Raw genomic sequence first — 24,972 nt, 5'->3', positions numbered from 1 at the left:
TTTTCTTTACAAATGACCCAGCCTCAGGTATTCTGTTGTAGCAACATTAAACAGACAAGAACAGCTGGCTTCACTGAGGTAGGAGGCAAGTAAATAAGAGTGAGATTTTGGGCTAGATATAGTGGCTCATGCCTGTAATACCAACACTTTGGGAGGCTGAGATGGGTGGATCACCCAGAGGTCAGAAGTTAGAGACCAGCCTGGCCAACATGGTGAAAAACTCTACTAAAAATACAACATTAGCCGGGTGTGGTGGCATGTGCCTGTAGCTTTAGCTACTTGGGAAGCTGAGTTGGGAAAATCGCTTGAACCCAGGAGGCGGAGGTTGCAGTGAACTGAGATGGCACCACTGCACTCCAGCCTGGGCCACAGAGCAAGACTCAGTCTCAAAAAAAAAAAAAAAAAAAAAAAAAAAAAAAAAAAAAAAAGCAAGATTTTAGAGGGCAGGTGAGACATTTTAATAATAATTTTTTCTTAAGTTGCCACAGCTTTGTCAAATATAGACAGAGCCAGCAAATAAAACACTGAGCTTACATTTGACAAAGTCAGCTGTTTTACTTAGAAAATGGGGGAAGGATACGAGGTGGGGGGATATACAACTCATGTGTTTAAAAAAGACCTAAAGGGAGCTACAAGGAGACAGACGTGTTTAAAGAAAATACAGGTTGCTCAGAAAACTTCACAGGTTTCACCTAATTCTGAAGACTCTGGCATAATGTTTTCAATTCCCCAGTTTAAACTGAGCTAAAAAACAATCTTCACGTTCAACTACAAAATTAATCACCAGTGATTGTGCCTGAAGAGAGGCATAATATAAGAAAAGTATGTGGGGCTGAGCACAGTGGCTTATGCCTATAATCCTAGCATTTTGGGAGGCTGAGGCAGGCAGATTACTTGAGGTCAGGAGTTTGAGACCAGCCTGGCTAACATGGCGAAAACCCACCTCTACTAAAAATACAAAAATTAGCCGGGCATGGTCATGCGAACCTGTAGTCCCAGCTTTCAGGAGGCTGAGGCTTGAGTATCGCTTTAGTCCAGAGGTAGAGGTTGCAGTAAGCTGAGATTGTGCAACTGCACTCCAGTCTGGGTGACAGAGCAAGACACTGTCTCAAAAACAAAACAAAACAAACAAACAAAAAAGTAGGTAGCATAAAGATCATGCTTTTCTAAATATATTTAGATACATACACGCACAAACACACTGTTTTTTTTTTGAAGAATAGGATGGAAAGAGTTACTTCGGCCTTTGATACGTTTCAGCTCTAGTAATTGGAAACAATTTTTTGCGCCCCAGAGTGACACTATTAGCTAATAAAATAGTACCATCTGCGTTTTTCAGGACATCCTCTCTGGAAGTAGCCTTCAATTGACGTCCTTTCTTTATCTTAATTTTACAGTTATAGCAAAACATATTCTTTCAGAATAACTTGGCTGTTTTCCTATTTAGGGTTGTCTTTCTGCCTGGATCTCCAAAGGGACTTAGAATCAGTTCAAAAATTGAGGCATAAAAAAAAAATCGAGGCATCAAAGGTCCTTTGGGGACTACAGAGGGGGAGGAACTGACTCCCCACTCGCACAGGATCACAACGTTGGACCTGACATGGCATCAAGCTGCAGTCATGGCAAATGTCCCTGTTCAACTCCAGCTGAGAAAGGCCCAGAAGTCTGCGTGGGGCAGGGTGGCTGAGTCTGACCTGTCTATCCCCCGTGAGTGAAGCGCTCTCTCTTCTACTTTTCTGAGAAGCCCATAGGTTTCCCCCAGGGGCTTAGCACAGACCGCCCTTTGCTGGTCAGAGGAACCAGGTAGCTATTCTCTCACAGCAACACAAACAAGCTTGCCCTTTCCGCTCCGCCTTTCTCCGGAGGAGAAAGACCACTCCGTTGACAATGTGCCATTTTCTGTTCAATTCATCATGTTTACTTCTTTATTGTGATTCATGTCTGAGTTTCTTTTGAATCAAATTATTGCATCTCCCTGGTGAGAGGTGCCATATGACTATCTAGTTAGAACAAAATCAAATAAAAAATCTGCACTGAGCTCTGCTCCATCTCATCCCCACCGCACGGTCTGCTCTTGTTTGGACACACTTCTGTCAGCTGCTTGATCAGTAATGAATCCTTCTGTGTTTAGGCCAATTTTGAGACACCACTGTCTTGAAAACAATAAAGAAGAATTGGTTGAAACCTGTTCAGCAGAGAGAACATCACTACTTCAAAAATATTTTACAACGTAAATGACTGGCATTTCCTGATATACACAGATTGAAGACCTGAAAGGCTGATGTGATGATTACAGTCACAGCGACTACCAGAGCCATTCTTTAGATTTATCCCCAAAGATGCTTCAGTACTGAAGTAATTCACTGCTTCAACAAGTCTTGAAGCCAAGCATTCCACAGGATTTTTGAATACCAGGAACTTTTAAAGAAAACACACATTCCCTTTCTCCTTCACTTTTTTGGGGTACTACCTTTTAAGCAATTGCCTGTATGCCTCATACAAATAATATTTTAAAACTGAGCTGTTCAGACTAAATGCTCTCCATCCAAGTACACGAATGAGACTCGGGCTATTTGAGTCTTTCTTCTCTTTTACTGCTTCTAAAATGACGTCCAAACCTCTCAGTGTGACACAGGAGGTGCTTTTGGTGATGGGAGCCCTGACCATCCTCATCCATCCACAGAGCAGCCCTCCTGGGACTCAGGCATATAGCTCTCCTGCCATTTCCCCAGAAAACCCCATTCTCCTGCTTTTGGGTCTACCTGGACTGCTACCCTCTTTCACCTTCTCCTGGTCAACTCCCACTCATCTTCCAGGAGAGAAGTCATCCTTGCTCTTGGCTGGCTCAGGTGACCCCACTGGCCTTCAGAGGATGCTTGCGCATCTCTCTTAGAGGGTGCAGGGTTTGACTGGACAAACTGTAGTCATTACCCAGCTGCCTTTTCCTGCCCTGTCAGCCTCCCCGTCAGGCACAGGGAGGAGCAGCTCTCCTGTGTATCCCTGGTGCCACATGCAGCGTATGATTGGTAAAACTGAACTCTTCCCCAAATCCTACCTTGCCGAAGACACCAACGCAGCAACCAATAACTTGTCAGGAGGATTATGCAGTCTAGAGTTATAGTATTCCTCAGGACTCTCCAACTTACATAGGGAAATACTATTACAGCAATAATACATGACAGCATATATTTTTAAAAATTTATTTTCTCACTTCTTAAACTCTTAATCCATACAGTCTAGTCTATCTGTTTGTAAGTTACTTGTTAACGGGAATTTCTGATGATATATGGTACATGGTAAGAAAATTATCCAGCCCTGGAGATGAAGCAAAAGTCTAACCCCCGTCCTAACATGTGGCTCACTCTGTCCTCAGACTGCTATGCACAAGAGATGAGAGTTTTACTGAAACTTCAGCATAACAAAGTTTCCCTATAAAGAACATGGTGTGAACTTCTGCTCTTGGATCTTATTATACATTAGTATTTTTTTTCTTCTACTAGCTAACACTTCAAATGAACACTTACTATATGCCAGATATAATTCTAGCACCTACATTAAAATGATTTACTCCTCACAACAACCTTTTGAGATTGATACCATCATTATTTTATTTATAGATTTGGAAACTGAGGCCCAGAGAGGTTAGATGACTTGCCCAAGGTCACACACCTAAGCAGCAGAGCTGGGTTTGAATGCAGGCAGTGTGGTGCCAGAGCCTGTGTTCCAAACCACAGCCTCTCAGTATCTGTTGGGTGGGATGGCCTCTCTGAGTAGCACAGAGACTCCCACTACACCAGTTAGCACTCAACACTCTTGACTCTGGGCATGTGTTAATGAAAAGGATGCAGACTTTACAGCGTGACGGAAAGAGGTCTGTTTTGTTAGAGGTCTTAACACTAAATGAATTTCAAAAAAATAACTGTTTAAGGATTTTCCAGATTCTCATGAGAGTAACACCTCCCTGGGGTTAGAGAAAGTGGGACATATGAGGACCCGCAGTCTGGGACCTTCCACTCCACCACCAGTTCCCAGAAGCCTGGCGGTGCCTCCATCAAGACCAGTTCCCAGAAGCCTGGCAGTGCCTCCATCAAGACCAGAGCATGTCACTCCATGACACACGCCTCTTAGGGGCGTCCCCTTCTCCCTGCAGCCATGGCACAGGCACACCTGCCCACCATCACCACTCCTCACTTCCCTGTCATCTGCCCCACTAGACGACAACATCAGCATCCCTCCAGGAGGGCGGCACGAGGGGCACAGCACTCAGTGACGGGATTACTCCTAACAGAACTGCTCGTTTCATACTCCTCCCAATAGTTCCTTCCCATCTGTTCCTGATTTCATCTCTAGTATATGTGTTTTGTTCATTATTTCCTTTCCTTCTTTTTTCTTATATTAACAATGGCTTTAGGGTTTAAAAGTATTCACTTTTTAGCAGTCCGCTCTGATCACAGAATAGCTGAAATGAGAAAAGTTCTCTGCAAAGTAGTTAATGAATACAACATTTTATTTTGGCAACTAAATTAGTTGTCAGTCAGAATATGGTTAAAATTAGTATGCAATATTTCAATTTATACTTATAAATCATATTTATTCAGAAGATCTGAATGGGAAACATTTTCTACATCTTTCAAATATGCACTGTCTATAGCATGTTATAGGAAGTAGGTATTTTTAAACAGTTCATGAAAAATTGGGCTCAGGTTATTTCATGAATTGTTATTTGAGCCTAAAACTAATCTCTTTGACATTAACATCTTTAATAAACATTTCAGCAATATCTGCAGCATTCAGAATATGGGATAGAACTTAGACGTCATCCCTATTCATTAGGCTTATATTTTCTCAATAACCTAATTTTGTCTTTCATACGATATTAAGCTTTTGGAAGTCTTACTCTTAATCCTATTAATTCCTAAGCTAGACTTTAAAAGTGCATGAGGAAATATGCAAAGGCAGTCAATTTCACTGAATTTACACACTGAATTGCTAAAGATGAATCTAGGAATTTCAGGGTTGCTAAAATGCAGAACTTCAACCGAAAATATTTTCTGGACATCAATGAAACTCTGGGGCATGGTCTGGATGGGATTCTTTGGCTTCACAGCCTTCTGAACTGAGGTCATTGGTAATATACCAGGATGCACATGTTAGCAGGGCAAAGTGTGTCTATGTCTGCTTTGGACCAAAGCCTTATTCCTAAAAGAAGTGTAGCACTGGCTCAGCCAACAGTGGTACCATGTGTTGCTTTGACTGCTGTAATGAATCTTTGATGATCAAGCTTGGAAAGAGAGCTAAACTCAAGACAATGCAGTAGCTGGGGCATAAAATGAAGTGATGTTGAGTGTGCCCCCAAGAAGAGAAGAAACAGAGTTTGAAACTCACAGACTATCCAGGTGGTAGAAACAGATTTCAAAAATACTCTCATTCCAGACAAGATGTCTCCCAACTCTGAGCTAGTTAGGTGAATATGAGACCAGAACCACATTCTAAGGTTTACAAAAATCACCTGTCTACATAATCCTATTTTCACTCTGAGTAAGCATGCTACTTTATCTTCATCAATGACTGCGGACTGATTTTAATAACATAAAAAAGCAATCCAACTTTCCTGTCCTGCTTCCTGTGCCCCACACCACCCACTCAAGGGATGGCATGCTTCTTTGAATTAGACTTCTTCGATCAATTAATTCTCTTCAGTTCTTGAATGACCTTCCAACAGAATTAACTAATGGCATAGGGTGTGAAAGGGGTAAGCCCTATATTTTATATATTCGGAGAATATCATTGTTCTCAGAAATGTCCCTGACAGCTGCCCACACAAGAGCCCAAGACAGTGGCATGCTCTCTGGGCTGGCTGGACAGTAATAGCTGTCACTGCCATGACAATAGCCAGTCCCTGTACTGCTGTCTGATCTCCACCACATGACATTGCTGGTTGGTCTATAATTGCTTTAAGTGGACAGTTTCTTCCTGAGATAATGACTACAAAATCATTAGGATTTAATATCATAATTACAGGAAAAGTCAAGGAAGGTGATCAAGAATGGGGAGGGAGACATGAACTAAAACTTAATTCTGAGAGAGGGAAGAAGAAAAAAAGAGAAAAAAAACAGGATGGGGAGGGGAAGAGACCCTGGTAAATTTGTTTTCATTGTATATTTGTGCAGAATAAGGTAAAAGGCAAAGCATTCTTCCTTTTTCCATGTAATACATGTGAACTTGGTAATAAGTTTTACTATCAGATGAAAGTGGATCCACGGATAAAATACAGTCGGCCTCGATATCCTAGGGTTCTGCATCTGCATAGTCAATCAAATGCGGATTGAAAAGAATATAGATAATATCCTTGGGATGCAAAACCCATGGATCTGGAGGACTGGCTTTTTGGATTCTCAGGTTCCACAGGGCTCACTCCGGGACTTGGACATATGCTGGGGTCCTGGAACCAATCCCCTAGAATACCGAGGGACAACCGTACTTCGTCTTTTTCTGGCATTTCTCAGGGCTGGGGAGTTCCTCTGGCTTTCCGATTGAGTTGGGAGCATAGTATCTGGCATGGAGTCCAAGAAGGAAGGGGAAAGCCCTGGCACAGAGCTGGTGCTCACCTCGTATTCCTCCTTGAAGCCGTAGCCCTCGGCACACTTCATCTGTGTGATGTGCTGAAGGAGGTCTGCCACCCGGATGGCGGGGTGGAGCTGCCCGGTCTGATAGGGCACGTCGGCCGGCTCCCGCTTCTTGTAAGTATGGGACTGCACCAAGCTGCTGGTATCGCTGGCCATCGTGTGGGTTTCATCTAGGAAAAGAAGGCCAGGGAGAAAATGAGGGAGAGCCAGGGAGCTATGTCGGCATCACTGAGAATGCTAAGAAGCTGGCTCCTGGCATCCCCTCACCTAGGGCTGTAAAATTCCCTATGATGGCTCAGCAAAAAAGAAAAGTTAAATGTTTAGAAATTTAAATGGGGTTGGCAATACTCATAGGAATGCGCAGAAATCTTTCTTTTACAAAGCAGTCCAAACGATATATTGCTTTCACAAAGCTAATTGAGAAGAGCCCTTTAGCCTTCCAGTGCTAAAGTTTGTTAAAGTTTCAACCTGAAACTTCATCAAGACCTGGTGCAAAACCAGCCTTGTATTCTTTGAAACGTTAGTTCAGTAGTTCGTATGATGACATAAATAAACTCTGCACAAATGTTCTGTGAGCAAAATAAAAGTGCACAAAATGGTGTGGCTTATAAAGCTAGCAATGGAAATGTGGACTTAATACATGAAATCAAAGAAGAGTGGAAAAATAAAAGGGAACCTGGTGGGGATAACGTTTTGATGAATCACTTTGCATGCTCTGGTATCAGAAAGCTTGACAAAATGTTGTGGACCAACACATCACACATGGAATGTTCTACAAAGGCAAACATGCACGCCAGCACAGAGCAGCACCAGCTGGCTTCGTCAGAATCTACCAGTAAGACACACACTCCCACTCCCTCCACAACTCTTCCATGGGGCGAATCGGGGAACTTACCATTTATTGGCACTTTTAAGAAGATACATATCAGGAGAAAAAAGGAGGAGAAAAAGGAAACAGGGCATAAGCAATAGTACTGCGTGCATAATTACAGGTAGTTTTATTTTATGCTCTAACTTTCCAGTTAAGTTTTCTATTCAGAGGTGGTCAGAGGGCGAAGCCTCAATTCTTCCATCACGTTAGGATGGAAGCATTGAATTTAAGTACTCAATAACAAAAAGGAGGTTAAAATTAGCATAATTGCTTTTCATCCCCCATGAACCAAGTAATGTCTAAATAAGTCTTATTTGTATTCAACACAATTTCTCATTTAAATTTCTTGAACAAGTCAACCAAATTGTACTATAAAATTAATGTCAAAATTTGGTCAAATAAGCCTAAAGAGGCTCTATTTTAATGGATGCCTACTAGAAAATTAGGTTAATGAACTGCAGAAATGGTACCTATTAAAAATGTCTTATGCAGGGAAATGCTTTTAGATTAAGAATTCCATATTCTACAGGTTAACTCATTATAATGCTGAATCCCTTTAGCAGTTTTATGATTGAGGATGGGTGTTGTCAAAATATAATGCTAAAGTCACTTAAAATGAGAATGTTATATAAAACATATAAAAGATATATTCAAGTTTTAAAAGTTACCAGATTGTATATCAATAGGGAATTCAGCTATAGTTATTCATATGTTATTTATTTTTTACTGAGAAGTTCAGCTCTGAAGAAAATTTAGTCCAAGGGTGCTTGATTAGCAGGGCCTGGTTTTGAAACCTCACTTCTATCTGAATCGCAAAGCACCTGGGGATGCATGGTATGAAAGGTGGTACACAAGTGTGTAGCTATGTTGCTGTTGCTGAAATGGCACCTGGATCACTACAACGTGGCTAAAGACACAAAGACAAAATAAAAAAGGGTGGTAAGTTGATTTTATGATTTTTGTTTCATTTGGATTTGCTTTGAAATTTAGCAATTCATATGTTCCCATTTTAATAGTTACAAATAAACCTGGAAATTTTCACATCAGATTTGCTTGCTGGCAACTGCCAAGCTTTATAAACTGGGATACAGGAACCCTGCTGAAGTACTGAATCTCTTGAGCTTTGAGCTACTCCAGCAGCAAGTTCTGTTCTTTATACTAAAATAAATGGAACATTAATTAGTTTCCCCTCTGTGCCTCTCTCGTTCTCTCAGTTTTGTATCTTATGGGATGAACATAATTAACATGCCCTCCATGGTGGGTTGACCTTCTAAACTTCCCATAAATGATTTGGGTCCTTCACGTGGACACGCCAGCATCCTAGCAATGCTCTGATCCCAGGGCTACGTATTCTTGGAAGTTTTAGATCCACAGAGCTACAACCACTGTCACTGTTGTGTGTAATGATCCTGTGCTGCGTTATGCCATCTTGGCCTCATTACTAGCGTGGAACACATCTTGAAGCATTTAAACACTACCAAGTCCCTGAAAGAAGAGCCCTATTATCTAGTACATGCATATGGAAGAGGGAATAGAAGGCTTCTTGTGTGCTGCTATGAAATCGGGTCACTTATACTACTAGATATTCTTGATTCCACTAAAATTAGTAATTTTCTCTAACTTAAAAAAGAATTATTATTGATAAAATATATTATTGGTCATTAATTTCCTTTATGTGTTTAAAAATTACCCATCAACAATTTTTTTTTCTATATTTTTTTTAGAGACAGGGTCTTTCTTCATCCTCCAGGTTGGAGGGCAGTGGCTCTGTCATAGCTTACTGCAGCCCCAAACTCCTGGGCTCCAGCAATCCTCCTGCCTCAGCCTCTTGAGTAGCTGGGAATACAGATGCATTCCACCATGCCGGCTAATTTTTTATGATTATTATTTTTTGAAGAGATGGGGGTCTCCCTATGTTGTCGAGGCTGGCCTTGAACTCCTGGCATCAAGCGACCTTCCCGCGTTGGCCTCCCAAAGTGCTGGGATTACATGCTTGCACCATAGTGTTCAGCCTCAACATTTTTTTAAAATTAAAAATAATGCAGAAGAGCACATTAGAAATAAAGCTTCTCACTAATAGTTCTGATGGTTTTCTAAGAACTGAAAATTAATTCTACCTATATTCTTTATGAATTATCTTGAATTTTTAACAAACTAGCTGGAAAACCTTATGTTGAAACGGATGCAATATTTTTGAGGTAGGGTAGGTTGTATCTGTCTTGTCTATCCATCCATCCATCCAGTCAGCCAGCCAGCTATCCATCCATCCATTTAATCATCTATATTTTTACAAGCAAATGAAATAAAGATATACTCCAGCTCTATACATTAGGGATGGGCACCTTAGCACGAGAAAGGTAAAGCTGAAGGTGCTAGAGAATTTAATTGTGCTGAGCTCTGACTCACAGCAAAACATTTCTTCTTGTCTTTGCGTAAATTATAACTGCTACTATCCCCCAAAACTGCCAGAGTAGATATGTATCTTATATTCTTCCCTGGTTTCAAGTGCTAACCTCACCAATCCTTATTACTCAATATGTAGATTCACATTTGCACCAAGTAACATGTAAGGAATGCAGTTCCCAAGTACCGCCATTTGGTATCTATATAAGCTATACATGATAACAGTTATTGGTCTATCTGGGTGACTTATTTTTTACAATGCGCATCATTTTTGCTACTTGAATTGTCTGTCCAAGTGATTCCCTTTCAGTAAAGAAACCTAATCAACTTTAAAAGATGTAATTAATGTTCATAATAACAAAGCAGCGACTTTAAAGAATATTTATTTAATAAGCTTATCTTAATCCTGCTGTGAAATCTGAACATTTTCTTCCTTCTGACAATGCACATCTTAGTCCTCCCCACTCACAGCTCCCCCAAGGTCAGAAAATCTACTAGAGGAACCTCAGAATGAATGCCACAGCACATAAAGAAATCGCAAATCTTCGCCTATCAAAAGATTCTGCAAATGCCATTTGCATGTAGATTACATTGTTCTGGTGCCTAAGATTAGCCTGTGCCCCTCACTTATGAAAGGAATAAAATGCAGTTTTCTTTCCCTTTTAATTGGTATTAAAAGTGTGTGTGTGGGGAGGGTTTAGTGGGCTTTGTTAGCCCTCCGAATGATGCCAAATTTAAAAACTCTGTTTTATATCCATTCTTAAACTTCTTAATTCATTTTTTCCATAGGCAACAAACTTACTTAAGCCCACAGAACACCACTAGGAAAATAAAAATTACCTTCTATACAAAAATCGTAACAACTTAGAGAAAAGAGAAGCAGAGGGGGAAAAAATTATGTTGCAAAGATATAAACCCTTGTCAAGTGAACTAGGAAGGAGAAGTTGAACAATTGAGGATGGAACTCTTGCTACAATGAATTGTTATATACCTTGAAGTCGTTTTTGTTGTGCTCCTTTTCGGAAAGGTTAGTAGTAGAAAGAGAACACAGCCGTGATACACTCGGGTTATTTATGCGTCTCAAATGCAACAGCAGCTCATGCTTGTTTGGTTATCACAGCCAGGCAATGCCATTTTTCTCCTCGCCCTTCTTATATTGGACAAACGGGATTTTTTTCTGTAACCCCCTGCTGGGAATATTTCATACTTTAAATGCATTCTGCCCCACCGGGTTAACATCTTAGTTCACTCCTAGTGGCATCTGACACATAATAAACCGTATGATTATAAGTGCCATCTTGTCATTTTGCTGTTCAGATCATCAGCTCCTTTGAAATTCCGCTGTGTGACAGACACTTTGGAAGCTGGCGGGGGGGGGGGGGGGGCGGGTACCCTGAGTGGCACTGAGGATGAGTAGGGGGCCAAAATTCCATTGTGATCATCTTTCTGCATAATATTTGGCATAATTAGAAAAATGCTATTTTTAAAATTGAAGTTTTTAGTGCTTAGCAATAAGTGAAAATAATGAGAAGCTATTTTCACTTTTATGACTATCACATGAGACAGAATTCAGCTCTTGGAAAGTACACAGCTGAGTGGTGACACCTTGTTTTTTCCCCTGGGATCAGACCTAACTTTAAGTTCTGAACACAGAAGGGGAGAACACTGGAGCTGAGAGTGTTCATTTGAAGCCGTCGGTATCATCCCCAAAACACATGCAGCAAACCCCTCATTAATGGTGACTGTTTAGAGAAGACTTTTCTTCCTTTAACTCCATGACCCAGGCCACCCACCTCCCCCGTGTAGTGCTTATAATCACTGCATTATACAGAATTAAAACTCCAATCTCCTACAGAGTGGTCACTGACTTTCTAAATTACTCCTGCAATAAACTGTGGTAAAGGGAAATGTTCTCACCTAAAATTGCAGTTGGCACAAATGGGTCTGTCATACACCGTAAGCAGGTCAATGCAGAGAAAGTAAAAAGAGAAAGAACAGTAAATGATTGATGAATGCCCACCCCTGTTTTCCGCATAGAAAGCTGTAGAAAAGCATTAGGTTACAACATCTCAAACACAGTAAGCCCCTCAAGCACCAGGGATAGCAGAGAGAGGGCGGACTGAATCTGACTGCTGAGGAGAGAGCACAGAGGAGACAATGGAAAAATCTGTTACCTGGGTAATAGGAATTAGGCACCGACGTGCTCAGTGTATTTGTTTTCATTGTGAAGGATGATGGTGAAGACACAGCTGTAAACAAAAGAGAGGCTGGTCAGGGGCAGCAGACAGGTAACACACTCTGAACACACAATGCTCTGAGACCACCCATGGTGACTCCATGCTAGCTAGGGTGACTCTGGGACTCACTGATGTCTATGTGGGAAATATCATCATTCCCAGATGTTTCTCAGTACTTACTTGTCCTTTAGAAGACAAGCAACCTTTTGCAACTTAAAGACTTTTCTTACCCCACAAATAAAGAGAAAGCCCACAACCACAGCCATCATTTTGGATAGAGAAATTCATCAGACTTCTGTTTTGACTTCTGCCCTTTGCTTATAGAAATCTGCTCTCAGGCCAAGCTGAATTTTACAAGTAAAAGTAGAAGAATGTGTCTACACATGGCTTTTGGAGACTATTCCCAATGTTAATGTTCCCGTAGTTTGCTAAATTCTCTCCTTGCTCATATTTGGATATGCAGAGAACACTCCACAATGCTTTATGAAAAATAAAGGTGGTGCTCCATGCGTGTTCCTTAGTCTTTTAAATCCTTACAAAAATGCTGTTCTTTAAAATATTCCTCTGAAACATTCAAGACTGAATTATTGCACCTCCTCTTCCTCCCTTTTATCAAGCAGGACAGTCAATCCCATCCAATTTATCTGATTTCATTAAAAATGGATATTTCCTATTTTTAAGAGACATTTTAAAACTCTCTTCATGGCTGACAGAGCCTTGATTGAATAAATGCTTTTTTAAGTAAAAAAAAAAAAAAAATCCTCTTCAAATGTATTAACTGATTAGTGTTTTTAAAACAGTTTAATTTCATTAAAGTATAAAGACTTGAAAGTTGCTCAAGGTGGTTAAACTTAAGTCTAAATCGTAACTCCTCTGATGTAGTTACATGATCTATTTGATGCTGAGTTCCTGATCAGGACACTAAAACACAATTATACCATTATATTTATGGGAAGCATGACCAAATCCCTGTGCATACTGGGTAATTATTCCGATGACATATTAACATATTTTAACTCTCCAGGAGCAGTCCATTTAGGACAGTGCATTTACCTGTGTTTATATTTTTAAAGTGTAGAATCAGTACATGACAGAACAAAGACCAGAACTCAGGCTGCCTGCCATTTTACAGGTATTTTATAAAATAGAAATGTATCATACTTATGATGCATGTTTATGGTAAGAAGCCTGGAAAAAGAGCACAATGGATGAAAGTAAGAATGAAAAAAATGAGTATCAATAAAATATGCCAGGGTCAGTGAGAATAAAGCCTTTTTATTACCTGCAGACATTTTTATGTGGTTGGTAAAGATGTGCACAGCAGATATAAAATAACTGTGTTTATTTTCACCTTCCAGTTAAAATATTTTAAAAATACTTTCATCTTCTAGCATAAAAATTAAACCCATTCCCACTGTCTGTATCTATTCTCCCCTTTTTACAGCATATTAAAGCAGATAGTGCAACTCATACTTGCTTTGCTGGAGAGATTAATCCCCACTCTCAAAACTGTGGTCATGTTTATTTTTAAATTCTCCTATTTCATTTTTCCCCTTGTCTCATTTCTAAAAACTGCTCACTTCACAACTTCCAGCACTTTCTCCCAACCCTGAAAGATCTCATGCATACCCATACTTGTCATAGGTGTGGTGCTGGCAGCCTGGTGGTCTAAGGAACATCTTTCCTGAAGTTTTCCTCCCCAGAAACTGCTGTCTTATTTCAAAGACATTAAGAGAGTATTACGATATCTACCTCTAGGTTGCTCCCGACAGATGAGAACTGATGAGATCTTATTGCTTAGAGTGGGAGGAAAATGGAAAGTCTACTGCTGTGTTCCTTCTGTTGGCTTTACTGAAGGGAGGCAAAAAATAACGTCTAATAGCCAATCAGCTGTGGAAGCTCCACTGGCCTCTGTGGCAGTCCTCTGTACATGAACATTTTTGGATTTCCACACATACATTCACTTTCAAAAACGTAACTGCCAAATTAAACTTCCTGTCCAGAAGTGAATATTCTCTGCTGTTCAAACTTCAAACACCTAGAACAACTAAAGAAGATTCTTGCTTTTGGGGTGAGTGATTCCAAGTAAATTGATTCTTGAGGAATTTTACCATGAAATAGAAGATTTGGAACATTAATGAGTTATACTGGAAAATGAGGACGTATCTGTGTGGTCCCTTTCTAGGAACACCTGCTACTACAAACATTCTAATCCTGCGTGTGGTCAAAAGGGCTTCTCCAGTTCCGGCCCACAACAAATACATTATAGGTTGCTTTCTTATGGCAGTTGAATAAATTATACGTATGTATTTTTAAATGAAAAACATAATATCTGCTACAAAAAAGCAGAGAGAATTCTATGAAAAAATGGGAAGGAGCTTGGGTACACTGAGACCCCACAGCTTCTACTGCCTGCACTGAAAATGACAAGAAACGGTAAAGAAAGAAGGCCAAGGATGAAAGCAACACTGCTGCCCTGCCCATTGGTGCCAAAGCAGCACCTGTGCGTGCTCCACTGGGCCATGTGTGCGTGTAGTACAAACTGATGTAGGAGGATAACGTGGGACAACTGCAGCCACTACAAGCAGAAAAATATGAGACTGAATTCGGAGACCGAATTAGCAGTGTGTAGGAGAAACACAAAGCTCAGGGACAGGCACGTGCGTTGACCACACTGTGATCTGGAAGAGGAGTGGAAGGGAGCTGCAGTACCACACTGACCACAGTGGGTATCAGGACACAAGCCCACACTGTCCAAACTGCTCCTAGTCGCCCCACCCCAGATGCCACTTCTGTGCTCCTCACAGCCACAAGGCCCACCAGCCTTTATGAATATTATGACCATTTTCTGGTAACAGGAATAGCTACACTTTAATTCCATCCCCATGCTGACCAGAATCCTGGCTATGCAGCTCAGGCCTGATGCACAGATTTTACACAGTAAAGAAACCCCCGACCTTGAGCTCGCCAAAGTGTCCCCTAAACCACAGAGTGAGGAGCCTCCGTCTGGTCTCCAAGAAGATTACCAGGGACAAAGCAACTACTCCTTTTGTGCTTGATATAATCAATCTAATTGCTAGTTTCCTAAAATAATGCCTTCTACCTGGATCACAGGTACGGGAAGGCAGTAGCTGAGGTTGGTTTACACACCCGGTGTGAAGTATAAGGCTTGTGAAGCTGAAATACAGTTTAATTAATTAATCGCCACTAACAGCCCTATAATAAAGGCAGAACCTGTCAGCTAAACAAATAAACAATCAACTTGCTACTGCCATTTGATGAACTGTTTTTATAACAGGCTTCCTGTGTGTAATTCCATAGCTGGAGAGTTTACAAATGGGATCTAAACAACAAGAAGGATGATGAGAAGCAGGTGCCTTCTTCCTCAAAAGAAGGAAATCTTGCAAAACCAAGGAGATGTATTAAAAGCCAAGAAGCATATACACTTACATCTCCCATTCAGATTGTGCGTGTCCATGAATGAGAAAGCCTCGTCGCAGTTTGTGCCCTGCTCGGCATAGCTCTTGTCCATTGAGTTCACCATCACGGTCATCTCCTGTCGGGTGCTGCTCATCGTCTCTTTCCGCTTCTTGGCCAGTTTCCTTAGGATAAAGAATTCAATTATGTAGGCATGCATTTGAATGGGATACGGAGCTTTGGCATGTATACGGACAGATGTTCAGGAATAGCATCTACTGAATTAATCCTATTCATTCAGAGATGGATGTATGGTGCCTTATTTGTAGCAAGCGTTCTGCCACGCTGCAGACAGAGATGAAAGATAGGTACTGTCTATCCTCAAAAAACAAAACAAGACAAAAAACCCCAAACAACCAGAAAGATAAAACGCCACAGCCTAAAACATTGTGTCTCCTATTATAAGCTAGATTAAAATGACGCATGATTCTAGTACAACACAATCATAATCTGCTAATTGTTACACTCCTAGAGTTATTAAGTTTTTATGAAATCATTGTCAACATCATCATATACAGTGTCAAGGAGAAGACTCCCCTGAGTAAATATTTTCCAAGCAAACATGAAATAACAGATGAATCTCAAAGGCACATTGTTAAAACTAAAGAACAGAACTAGGGTGAGGAGTCAAGAATGTATAATTGGAGTATGTGCATACAGGGAGCAGAACCTTACACAGAGCCTACAAAGCTCAGAGAGCTCAGGCCACAGGAGGATCGAAGGGAAGGTACTGAATTCTCAAAAGGCTATTACCCTGTCCCAAATCCCAAATGAACCCAGATTAGTTCCCATCAAGCTTTGTCAACCCCCACAGAGCAGAAGGTTAAAAAACGTCGTGTTGCTGGGTTCCCTGGAAAGTTCAGCAGGAATGAGACTTCATTGTTCCCTCTTTCAGTGGAAGAGAATGAAAAAAAGGCAGAGAGATTTCCAATTCTTTTGGAGACATAGGTTAATCCTGGCCTCTGCATCCTGCTCACTGACCACCAAAAACTCAACATCTAAAATTACTGACATCTGTACAAAAGCCGGAAGACTTTTGTACAAAAGTCTTCATCTAAAACTCAACAGCTAAAATTACTGACACCTGTACAAAAGCCGGAAGACCTTAAGGGAAACTAACATAAATAAACAGATAACACGAATTTTTATAGATCTTGCTACCAGACATTGTTTTATGTACCCAAGACAGAGAAGATTAGAATTAGAGACGCTTAAGGAGAAGGTATATAGTGAGAATGTTTAAGAACACCCACAGCACCATAATACCAAAAATACTATGCTCTAAAATATTCTAATTGTGCCCAAGCACCTAACAGCATCTACGAAAGAAAACCGCACCTCCTTCTAGTAAATCATCTTGACACTGATTGACCTAGGATACAGAATTTAAAACGAGCCACATAATCAAAATCACACCCATATTAGGTGATTGCTAATGCAATGTAAGGCAGTGACAACATAAGACCATATGGATAATCTTTATTATCATTTCTAAATGACACATAATCCAAATGCTTTCTTGCCTGTAGTTACAATAATATTTTAATTTCATACTTTGAAGGCAGAAGGGTTTCATTAATAAGTTGCCTTTTTATTGCTAAAAGTTGTTGGAAAAAAGATACATTTTTAAACAGAAAAAATGAAAATCACTTATAACATCTCTGACAGTGTTAAAGTTACAAAGATTTTGAAGGGCGAGCCAGCGTGACTCCTCTGGGCACTGACACCCCCCTCTCTTGCCTCGTGGGGATCATGATCATCCCTTCTAGAGCCTCTCTCCTCCAAGCTAGCCATGCTAGTTGAGCCTGGATGTTCTCAACACATGTTCTGGACAGGGGCAGCACCGGACTCCGACTCCATAGCTGCACTTACAATAATACATTTTCTCTTCACTTCTGAATCTGCCAGATCACTGGAAAAACATTCTCAGGCCAGGTCTCCTCAGGAACACTCAAGTGGAGGACTGAGAGAATTAGCTCCATAATTCAGGCAAAATGCCTTCTTTTTGCTTGAATTTCTTTGAATTACTTTGGATTGATTTATGCCAGTAATTGCCTCAATATTCTTTTTTGTTCTGCCTATAAAAAGAAGCATTGTGAACTTTACTAGGTTTTCCTCTTTGCCTTTTCTTGCTTGAATTCCTCTAATCCTAAAGGTTAGGAAATGACAGGTACTGTGCTTCTTGTGTGGGTGGCTGGGAGGGATACATGTGCCAATAAAAGCTATGCTTGTACTGGGAAAAATCCTTCTCCTTTCTAATCCTCCACATGCATAAACTAATTTCAGTGATGTCACACTAATCACTTCATTGCTGATCTTTAAGTACAAAAGAAGCCCGTAAAGACTGTGAGAGAATGCTCAAATCAAACAAAGGTCCAGGCAGACACAGCAGCTTTAAGCTCATATCCACGGGACATACTGTATGTCTGTGAACCACCTTCTAAACCCAGTTCTCAATGTCTTCTGCAAGCATTCATGCATTAACCCTACACATTAGACACCTTTTTACTTTCAGCAGATGTCACAAACACGAATGTCTCCCTGGGACCAGGCAAGTAATGTAAGTGGAGGAAGCCCGTGTAAGACAGTAAGGCGTTGTGGAGAGCTGGAGGGGAACAGTAACTCAGCTCCTGCACACTGATGCCCCAAGGAAGTCCAAGTCGTTTCAAGTTTCAGGAGAAACTAGACCAGACTTTGTATCAACTCTTAATTTTCACGTGTCGTCAAATAATTCAAATTTAAAAATAAATCACTACATAGCCCAAATAAAACACGTTTGTGGGCAGTTTTGTTTTCCACCAATAACAGCACTTTGGAAATGCCATTGTATTGGAATTGAAGGAAGTTACAACTTACAATATAATTATCACCAAATTGCTTAATTTTTAATTTAAACTTTTAAATTTTTATTGAGACAGTCTCATTTTGTCATCCCAGGCTGGAATGCAGTGGCACCATCTTGACTGACTGTAGTCTCCGCCTCCCAGTTCAAGTGATTCTCATGCCTCAGCCTAACAAGTAGTTGGGACTACAGGCGTGAGCCACCACACTCAGCTAATTTTTTTGTTTCTTTTTTTTTTTTTTTTTTTTTGTATTTTTAGTAGAGGCAGGGTTTCGCCATGTTGGCCAGGCTGGTCTCAAACTCCCGACCTCAGGTGATCCACTTGCCTCAGCCTCCCAAAGTGCTGGGATTATAGGCGTGAGCCACCATGCCTGGCCACCAAATTGTTTTCAAACATGCATCATCTGCCACCCCCAAATTCAATATGCTTTGAAAAAGTTTACTAGTGCCTAGTCAATGCTTTACACAAAGCTGTTGACACAGGGACAGAAAGTGAGCACGTGCTGTAGGAAAAATGATGCTGACAGACCTGCTCCATGCGGGCTGCCACACACTTTCAATTTATAAAAAATACAATATACGCAAAAGAGCCATAAAGTGAAGCACAATAAATCAACGTATGCCTGTACAGGTCAAATACCCTTGTCCATAACTACAGATGGCTGAAAAGGGTTATATCAAGAAAGAGACTCAGTTAGGACTGTGGATAAATAACAGTTTGTTTCTCTCTTTTTCTTTCTCCTTGTTTTGAGCCTCGTGTTTCAGATGCTACTTTTTTCAAGTGAAAACCTGGAACACTATCAGCTTTGTGAACTTAATGAAATAAAGTCTTTTGCGTAGGAAAACTACAGTTGAAACAATTTTCTTTGCAATCTTATGTAAGGACACAAGTAAATTTACTTTCCATTTTGATTTACAACAAATGGTTTGCCTAAAATATTTTAATTTCCAATATCCAAACCTGCACTGCATGAATCTCAAAGGCCCTTAGTAATTAAAATAAATTAAAGGTTGTTACCAATGTCTATAAACAGACCACAAAAAAATTACAGAAAGGACTTGGTGGTTTCTAGTCTGGCCTGAAAGGAGCTTAGAAGTCATAACTTTTTCCTAACAGTAAGTCAAAGCTGAAAAAACTGAAAATTAACAAATTTTCTTAGATGTGTTGGAGAACTGAGGTCACAGGACAAACCACTGCCCCTCAGATTGGAGAGACCAAAAGGTAAATACAGAGAATCACAACTTACTGGAGCTGAACTTCACGAGCAGAAACCTCTGTGAGAGCCAGAACCTGGCCAGGAAAACCTAAACTGTAGCTGACAAACTGCTGGAGCTCAGTGTGGACATGTCTCAGAGGTAAAAACTCCGGGGGAATAAGTTTCAAGGGGGCCCACACATTTTTTTGTGAGTTTTACCTCCAGGAACCCTACCAGGTTTTCACAGAGATTTGAGACAAATCCCCTCAGGCCGCCAGCAAGAAGCAGTGGAAAGCACTTTGAAATACGTCAGCACGTTTATTCTATTCTTAACAAAGCCTGCTCTTAAGAGAAGCTATGTTTACCAGCACCTAACCTGCCAGAGTTTTGTCAGAGCCTAACTGACCTGGGGGAAGAAATACAACTCCAACCCACATTAGCCATCCTATTCCAACTAACGGTGGGGGAGAGGGATACTGAGAAGTATTTGTGAAGTCCACAGTCCAGAGGCACAGGTTCACTATAGACTAAGACCCAATCATATGACTGTAGAGCGCCTCCCCCACCCCCACACCTTACACCATTTTACTAAAGGCCTATTTACCACAGTTCCTGTTACTTAATACATCATGTATAGCTTCACGAAGAAAAACACAAAACAGTGCGAAGAGACACAGCAAACAACAGAACCAGACTCTGATATGGCAGAGGTGTTGGAATTAACAGAGTGGGAATTTAAAACAACTACAATTAGTACGCTAAGAGTGCTAATGTCTAACGAATAAAGTAGACAGCATGCAAGAACAGATAGGTAACATAAGCAGAGAGACGGAAATTCTAAGAAAACCAAAAAAGAAATGCTAGAGACAAAAAACGCAGTAATAGAAATGAAAACGCCTGTGACAGTTCATTAGCAGACTGGAAATGGTGGAGAAAAGAATCTCTGTGCTTGCAGATGATCTCAGTAAAAACCTCCAAAACTGAAAAGCAAGAGAAAAAAGACAAACAAACAAAAAGCAGAACAAAAGCACACACAACATCAGAATATACCCAAACCATGAGACAACTACAAAAGGTGCAACTTACACGTAATGGGAATACAAGAAGGAGAAGAGAGAAAGGAACAGAAGAAATATTTGAAGCAATAATAACTATTTCCTCAAACTCATGTTTAAAGCATGTCATTTATCTTCCAAACATTTTGGAGTTCTCCAGCTATTTTTCTATTACTGATTTCTAATTTTACCAAACCACAGATCCAGGAAGCTCAGAAAACACCAAACAGGATAAATGCCAAAAAATCTACACCTAGTAATATCATATTCAAATTGCAGACAATCAAAAACAAAGTCTTAAAAAAAATCCAAGGGGGGAAAAGCATTTGACTTCTAGAGGAGGAAGGATAAGAATTACATTGGACTTCTCCTCAGAAAGCATTCAAACAAGAACAAAGTGAAGTGAAATATTCAATATGTTGAAGGAAAAAGCCACCAACCTAGAATTCCGTATCCTGTGAATTTATCCCTCAACAGTGAAGGAAAAATAAAGACTTTCTCAGATAAAAATTGAGGGAATCTGGGCCGGGCACAATGGCTCACGCCTGTAATCTAGCACTTTGGGAGGCTAAGGTGGGCAGATAACTTGAAGTCAGGAGTGCGAGACCAGCCTGGCCAATGTGGTGAAACCCCATCTCTACTAAAAATACAATTAGCCAGACATGGTGGTGCATGCTTGTAATCTCAGCTACTCAGGAGGCTGAGGCAGGAGAATCATGTGAACCCGGAAGGCGGAGGTTGCGGTGAACTGAGATCATGCCATTGCACTGCAGCCTGGGCAACAAAAGCAAAACTCTGTCTCAAAAAAAAAATATTGAGGGAATCTTTTGCCAGTAGACCTGCTGCCTTGTACAAAATATTAAAAAGTTCTTCAGAGAGAAGAAAAATAATAGATCAGAAACTTGGATCTACAAAGAAAAAGGAAGAACATGAGAGAAGGAATTAGTAAAAGAAAAGATTTTTTAAAATTCTTAATTGATATAGCAGAAAGAAGTTTGTTCAAAATAATAATAGCAACAAAGTATCTGATGATTAACAAAGTATCCAAAATCTGATGATTATAGATAAGTGAAATGGGTAACAGTGATAAGGAACAGGAGAGGAAAATGGAATACTTTGCTATTATAAGAATTTTCACTACAGTTTTGTGAAGTGGTGGAAGTGAAGTGAAGTGGTACAGTTTTATTTGAAAGTGGACTTGGACTAGCTATAAACAGATGTGAACCCTAGGGCAACCACTGAAAAAAGTAACAAAACATTAAACTAATAAAGAAGACAAAATGGGATAATATAAAATGCTCCACTAAAACCAAAAAACGCAGTAAAAGAGTGGGAGACACAGGAACAAAGAAAGAATAAGAGCAACAAATAGAAAACAGTAATAAAAAAAAAGATATCCAATGTTATCAATGATCATTTAAATGTCAGATTACACGTGGCTCATGCCTATAATCCCAGCACTTTGGGAAGCAGAGGCAGGTGGATTGCTTGAGCTCAGGGGTTCCAGACCACCCTGGGCAACATGGTGAAACCCTGTCTCTACCAAAAATACAAAAATTAAACAGGCATGGTGGTGCATGCCTATAGTCCCAAGGACTCGGGAGGCTGAGCTGGGAGGATTGCTTGAGCTCAGGAGGCAGAGGGTGCAGTGATCCAAGATTGCACCAATTCACTCTAGCTCGGGCAACATAGTGAGAACCCATCTAAAAAAAAAATAAATAAACCAATGAAAAGGTAGATTATCATATTAAAACACACAATTCGACTACATATGATCTACAATAAACGTATTTAAATATAAAGACACATAGATGGAGAAAAATGTACCATGCTAACACTAATCAACTGAAAGCTGGAATAAGCTACATTAAATTCAGACAGAGCAGACTTTAGAGCAAAAACAATTACCAGGGATAAAGAAAAGCATTACATAAGGATAAAAGGGTCAATTCTTCAAGAAGACATAAAATTTTTTAACGTGTATGCACCTATAACATAGTGTCAAAATATGTGAGGCAAAAGGTGATAGAATTGCAAAGAGAAATAGATGAATCCACATCTATAGTTGGAGACTTCAGCCCTTCTGTCAGTAATGGACAGCTCAGCAGGCAGAAAATCAGTAAGGACATGGTTGAATTCAAGAGCACCCATCAATCAACTGGATATTACTGACATCTTAAGAATCCTTTATCTGCCAGCAGCAGAATACACATTATATTCAAGCTTGCAGGGTACATTCACCAGACAGACCGCATCATGAGCCATTAAACACAGCTTAACAAATTAAAAAGAACAGAAATCATACAATGTCTGCTGTTAGACCACAATGGAATTAAATTAGAAATCAGTAACATGAAAATGGCTGGAAAAATCCCTAATACTTGGAAGATAAAAGGTGCATTTTAAATAACACATAGGTCAAAAAAGAAATCTGAAGAAAAATTTTAAAAATATTTTGAACTAAATGAAAATTAAAATACAACATCAAAATTTGTGGTATGTAGCAAAAGAGGTGCTTAGAGTGAAATTTGTAGCACTGAATGCATATATTAGACAAAAAGAAACATCTAAAACCAATAATCTAAGCTCTCACCTAAGGAATCTAAAAAAAAAGATAAAATTAAATCTAAAGAAGGCAGAAGAAAACAAAAAAAAATTAGTGCAGAAATCAATGAAACAGAAACAGGAAATCAATAGAAAAAATAATTAACAAAACCAAAAACTTGTGGAAAGACTAGTAAAATTGATTCACCTCTAGCCAGGCTAAAAAAAAAAAAAAAAAAAAAAAAAAGAAGATACAGATTACTCATATTAGAAATGAAAGAGGGGACATTATTACAGATCCCACAGACGTTAAAAGGATAACAAAGAATATTATGAACAAGTCTATACCTACAAATTTGATGACCTGGTTGAAATAGAGCAGTTCCTTGAAAGGTGTAATCTGCCAAAACTCACACAAGAAGAAACAGACAATCTCACTAGGCCTCTAGCTATTAAAAAATTGAGTGAATAATTAATAACTTATCAAAACATGAAGCACCAGGCTCAGATGGTTTCACTGTTAAATTCTACCAAATATTTAAGGCAATCATACCAGTTCTCTATCATGTCTCCCAGAACATAGAGAATACTTCCTAGCTCATTCTAAAAGGCCAGCATTTGCCTAATACCAAAACCAAAGACATTACAAAAATAGAAAACTGCAAACCATAATTTCTCATGAAAACTGATGCAAAAATCTTCAACAGAGTATAGCAAACTGAATCCAACAACTTCTAAAAATATTTATACACCATGACCAAGTAGAATATATTTCAGGTATGGGAGGCTGGTTCAACATCTGAAACTCAAAAAATGCAATCCATCACATTGACAGGCTATGGAAGAAAAGTCAGATGGTCATATTAATAGATGGAGAAAAAGATTTGACAAAATCCAATACCCAGTCGTGATAAATGCTTTCAGCAAAGTAGGAATAGAGGGGAACTCCCCTCAACTTGATTAAAAAAAAGATCTACTAAAACGCTATAGCTAACATTATACTTAATGTTGCGAAAATAAAAGATTTCCCACAAATATCAGGATCAAGGCAAGAATGTCCTCTCTCACCAATACTTTTCAATATTTTCTTGGAAGTCTCAGTTAACTAATGACATAAGACAAGAAAATGAAACAAAACATCAACAGGTTAAGAAGGAATGAATCAAACAGTCTTTGTTCACAGATGACATGATTGTTTGTGTAAAAAATCTGAAAGAACCAACAAAATAAGCTCCTAGTACTAACAAGCAAAAGTAGCAAGATTGCAGGATACAAGGTTAATATACAAAAGTCAATACTTTCATATATACCAGCAATGAGCAATTGTAATTTGATATTAAAAACATAATACCATTTACATTAGCATCTCCAAAAGTGAAATAATTAGGCATAAATGTAACAAATATATACAAAAACTCTATGAGGAAAACTGTAAAATTCTGATGAAAGAAATCAAAGAACTAAGTAAATGGAAGATTTAATATTGTCCACGTCAATTCTTCCCAAATTGATCTATAGATTCAGTGCAATCCTAATCAAAATTCTAGAAACTTATTTAGGGTTAATAACAAACTGATTCTATATGGAGAGGCAAAAGACCCAGAATAGCCGACACAATACTGATTAGAAAAAAGTTGGAAGATTGATACTACCTGACTTCCAGACTTACTATAAAGCTGTAATAATCAAGACAGGGTGGTATTGGTGAAATAAGAGACAAA

The 24,972-nt window shown here is 39.5% G+C and overlaps 1 protein-coding gene across 17 annotated transcripts in view; it reads right to left on the bottom strand.

The window, feature by feature from the left end:
- The window catches only part of PTPRM (protein tyrosine phosphatase receptor type M), an 847,035-nt gene that overhangs the window by 150,654 nt on the left and 671,409 nt on the right, over positions 1-24,972 (bottom strand). For 10 of the 17 annotated variants that reach the window (XM_065534197.2, XM_065534199.2, XM_065534200.2 and 7 more), the window contains 4 exons: positions 15,588-15,739; positions 12,075-12,149; positions 11,818-11,844; positions 6,609-6,796 (listed from right to left, as the gene is read on the bottom strand). In XM_065534197.2, coding sequence (XP_065390269.1) covers positions 6,609-6,796; positions 11,818-11,844; positions 12,075-12,149; positions 15,588-15,739 — 442 coding nt within the window. The remainder of the gene's footprint in view (positions 1-6,608; positions 6,797-11,817; positions 11,845-12,074; positions 12,150-15,587; positions 15,740-24,972) is intronic. The other 7 variants (XM_065534198.2, XM_065534201.2, XM_065534202.2 and 4 more) reach the window with 1 other exon arrangement.

This window comes from Macaca fascicularis, chromosome 18 (assembly GCF_037993035.2).
Source record: "Macaca fascicularis isolate 582-1 chromosome 18, T2T-MFA8v1.1".
In the NCBI taxonomy this organism is placed as follows: Eukaryota; Metazoa; Chordata; class Mammalia; order Primates; family Cercopithecidae; genus Macaca; species Macaca fascicularis.
Note: the sequence above shows the minus strand (reverse complement) of the source record. Positions and strands in the feature narration are given on the sequence as shown.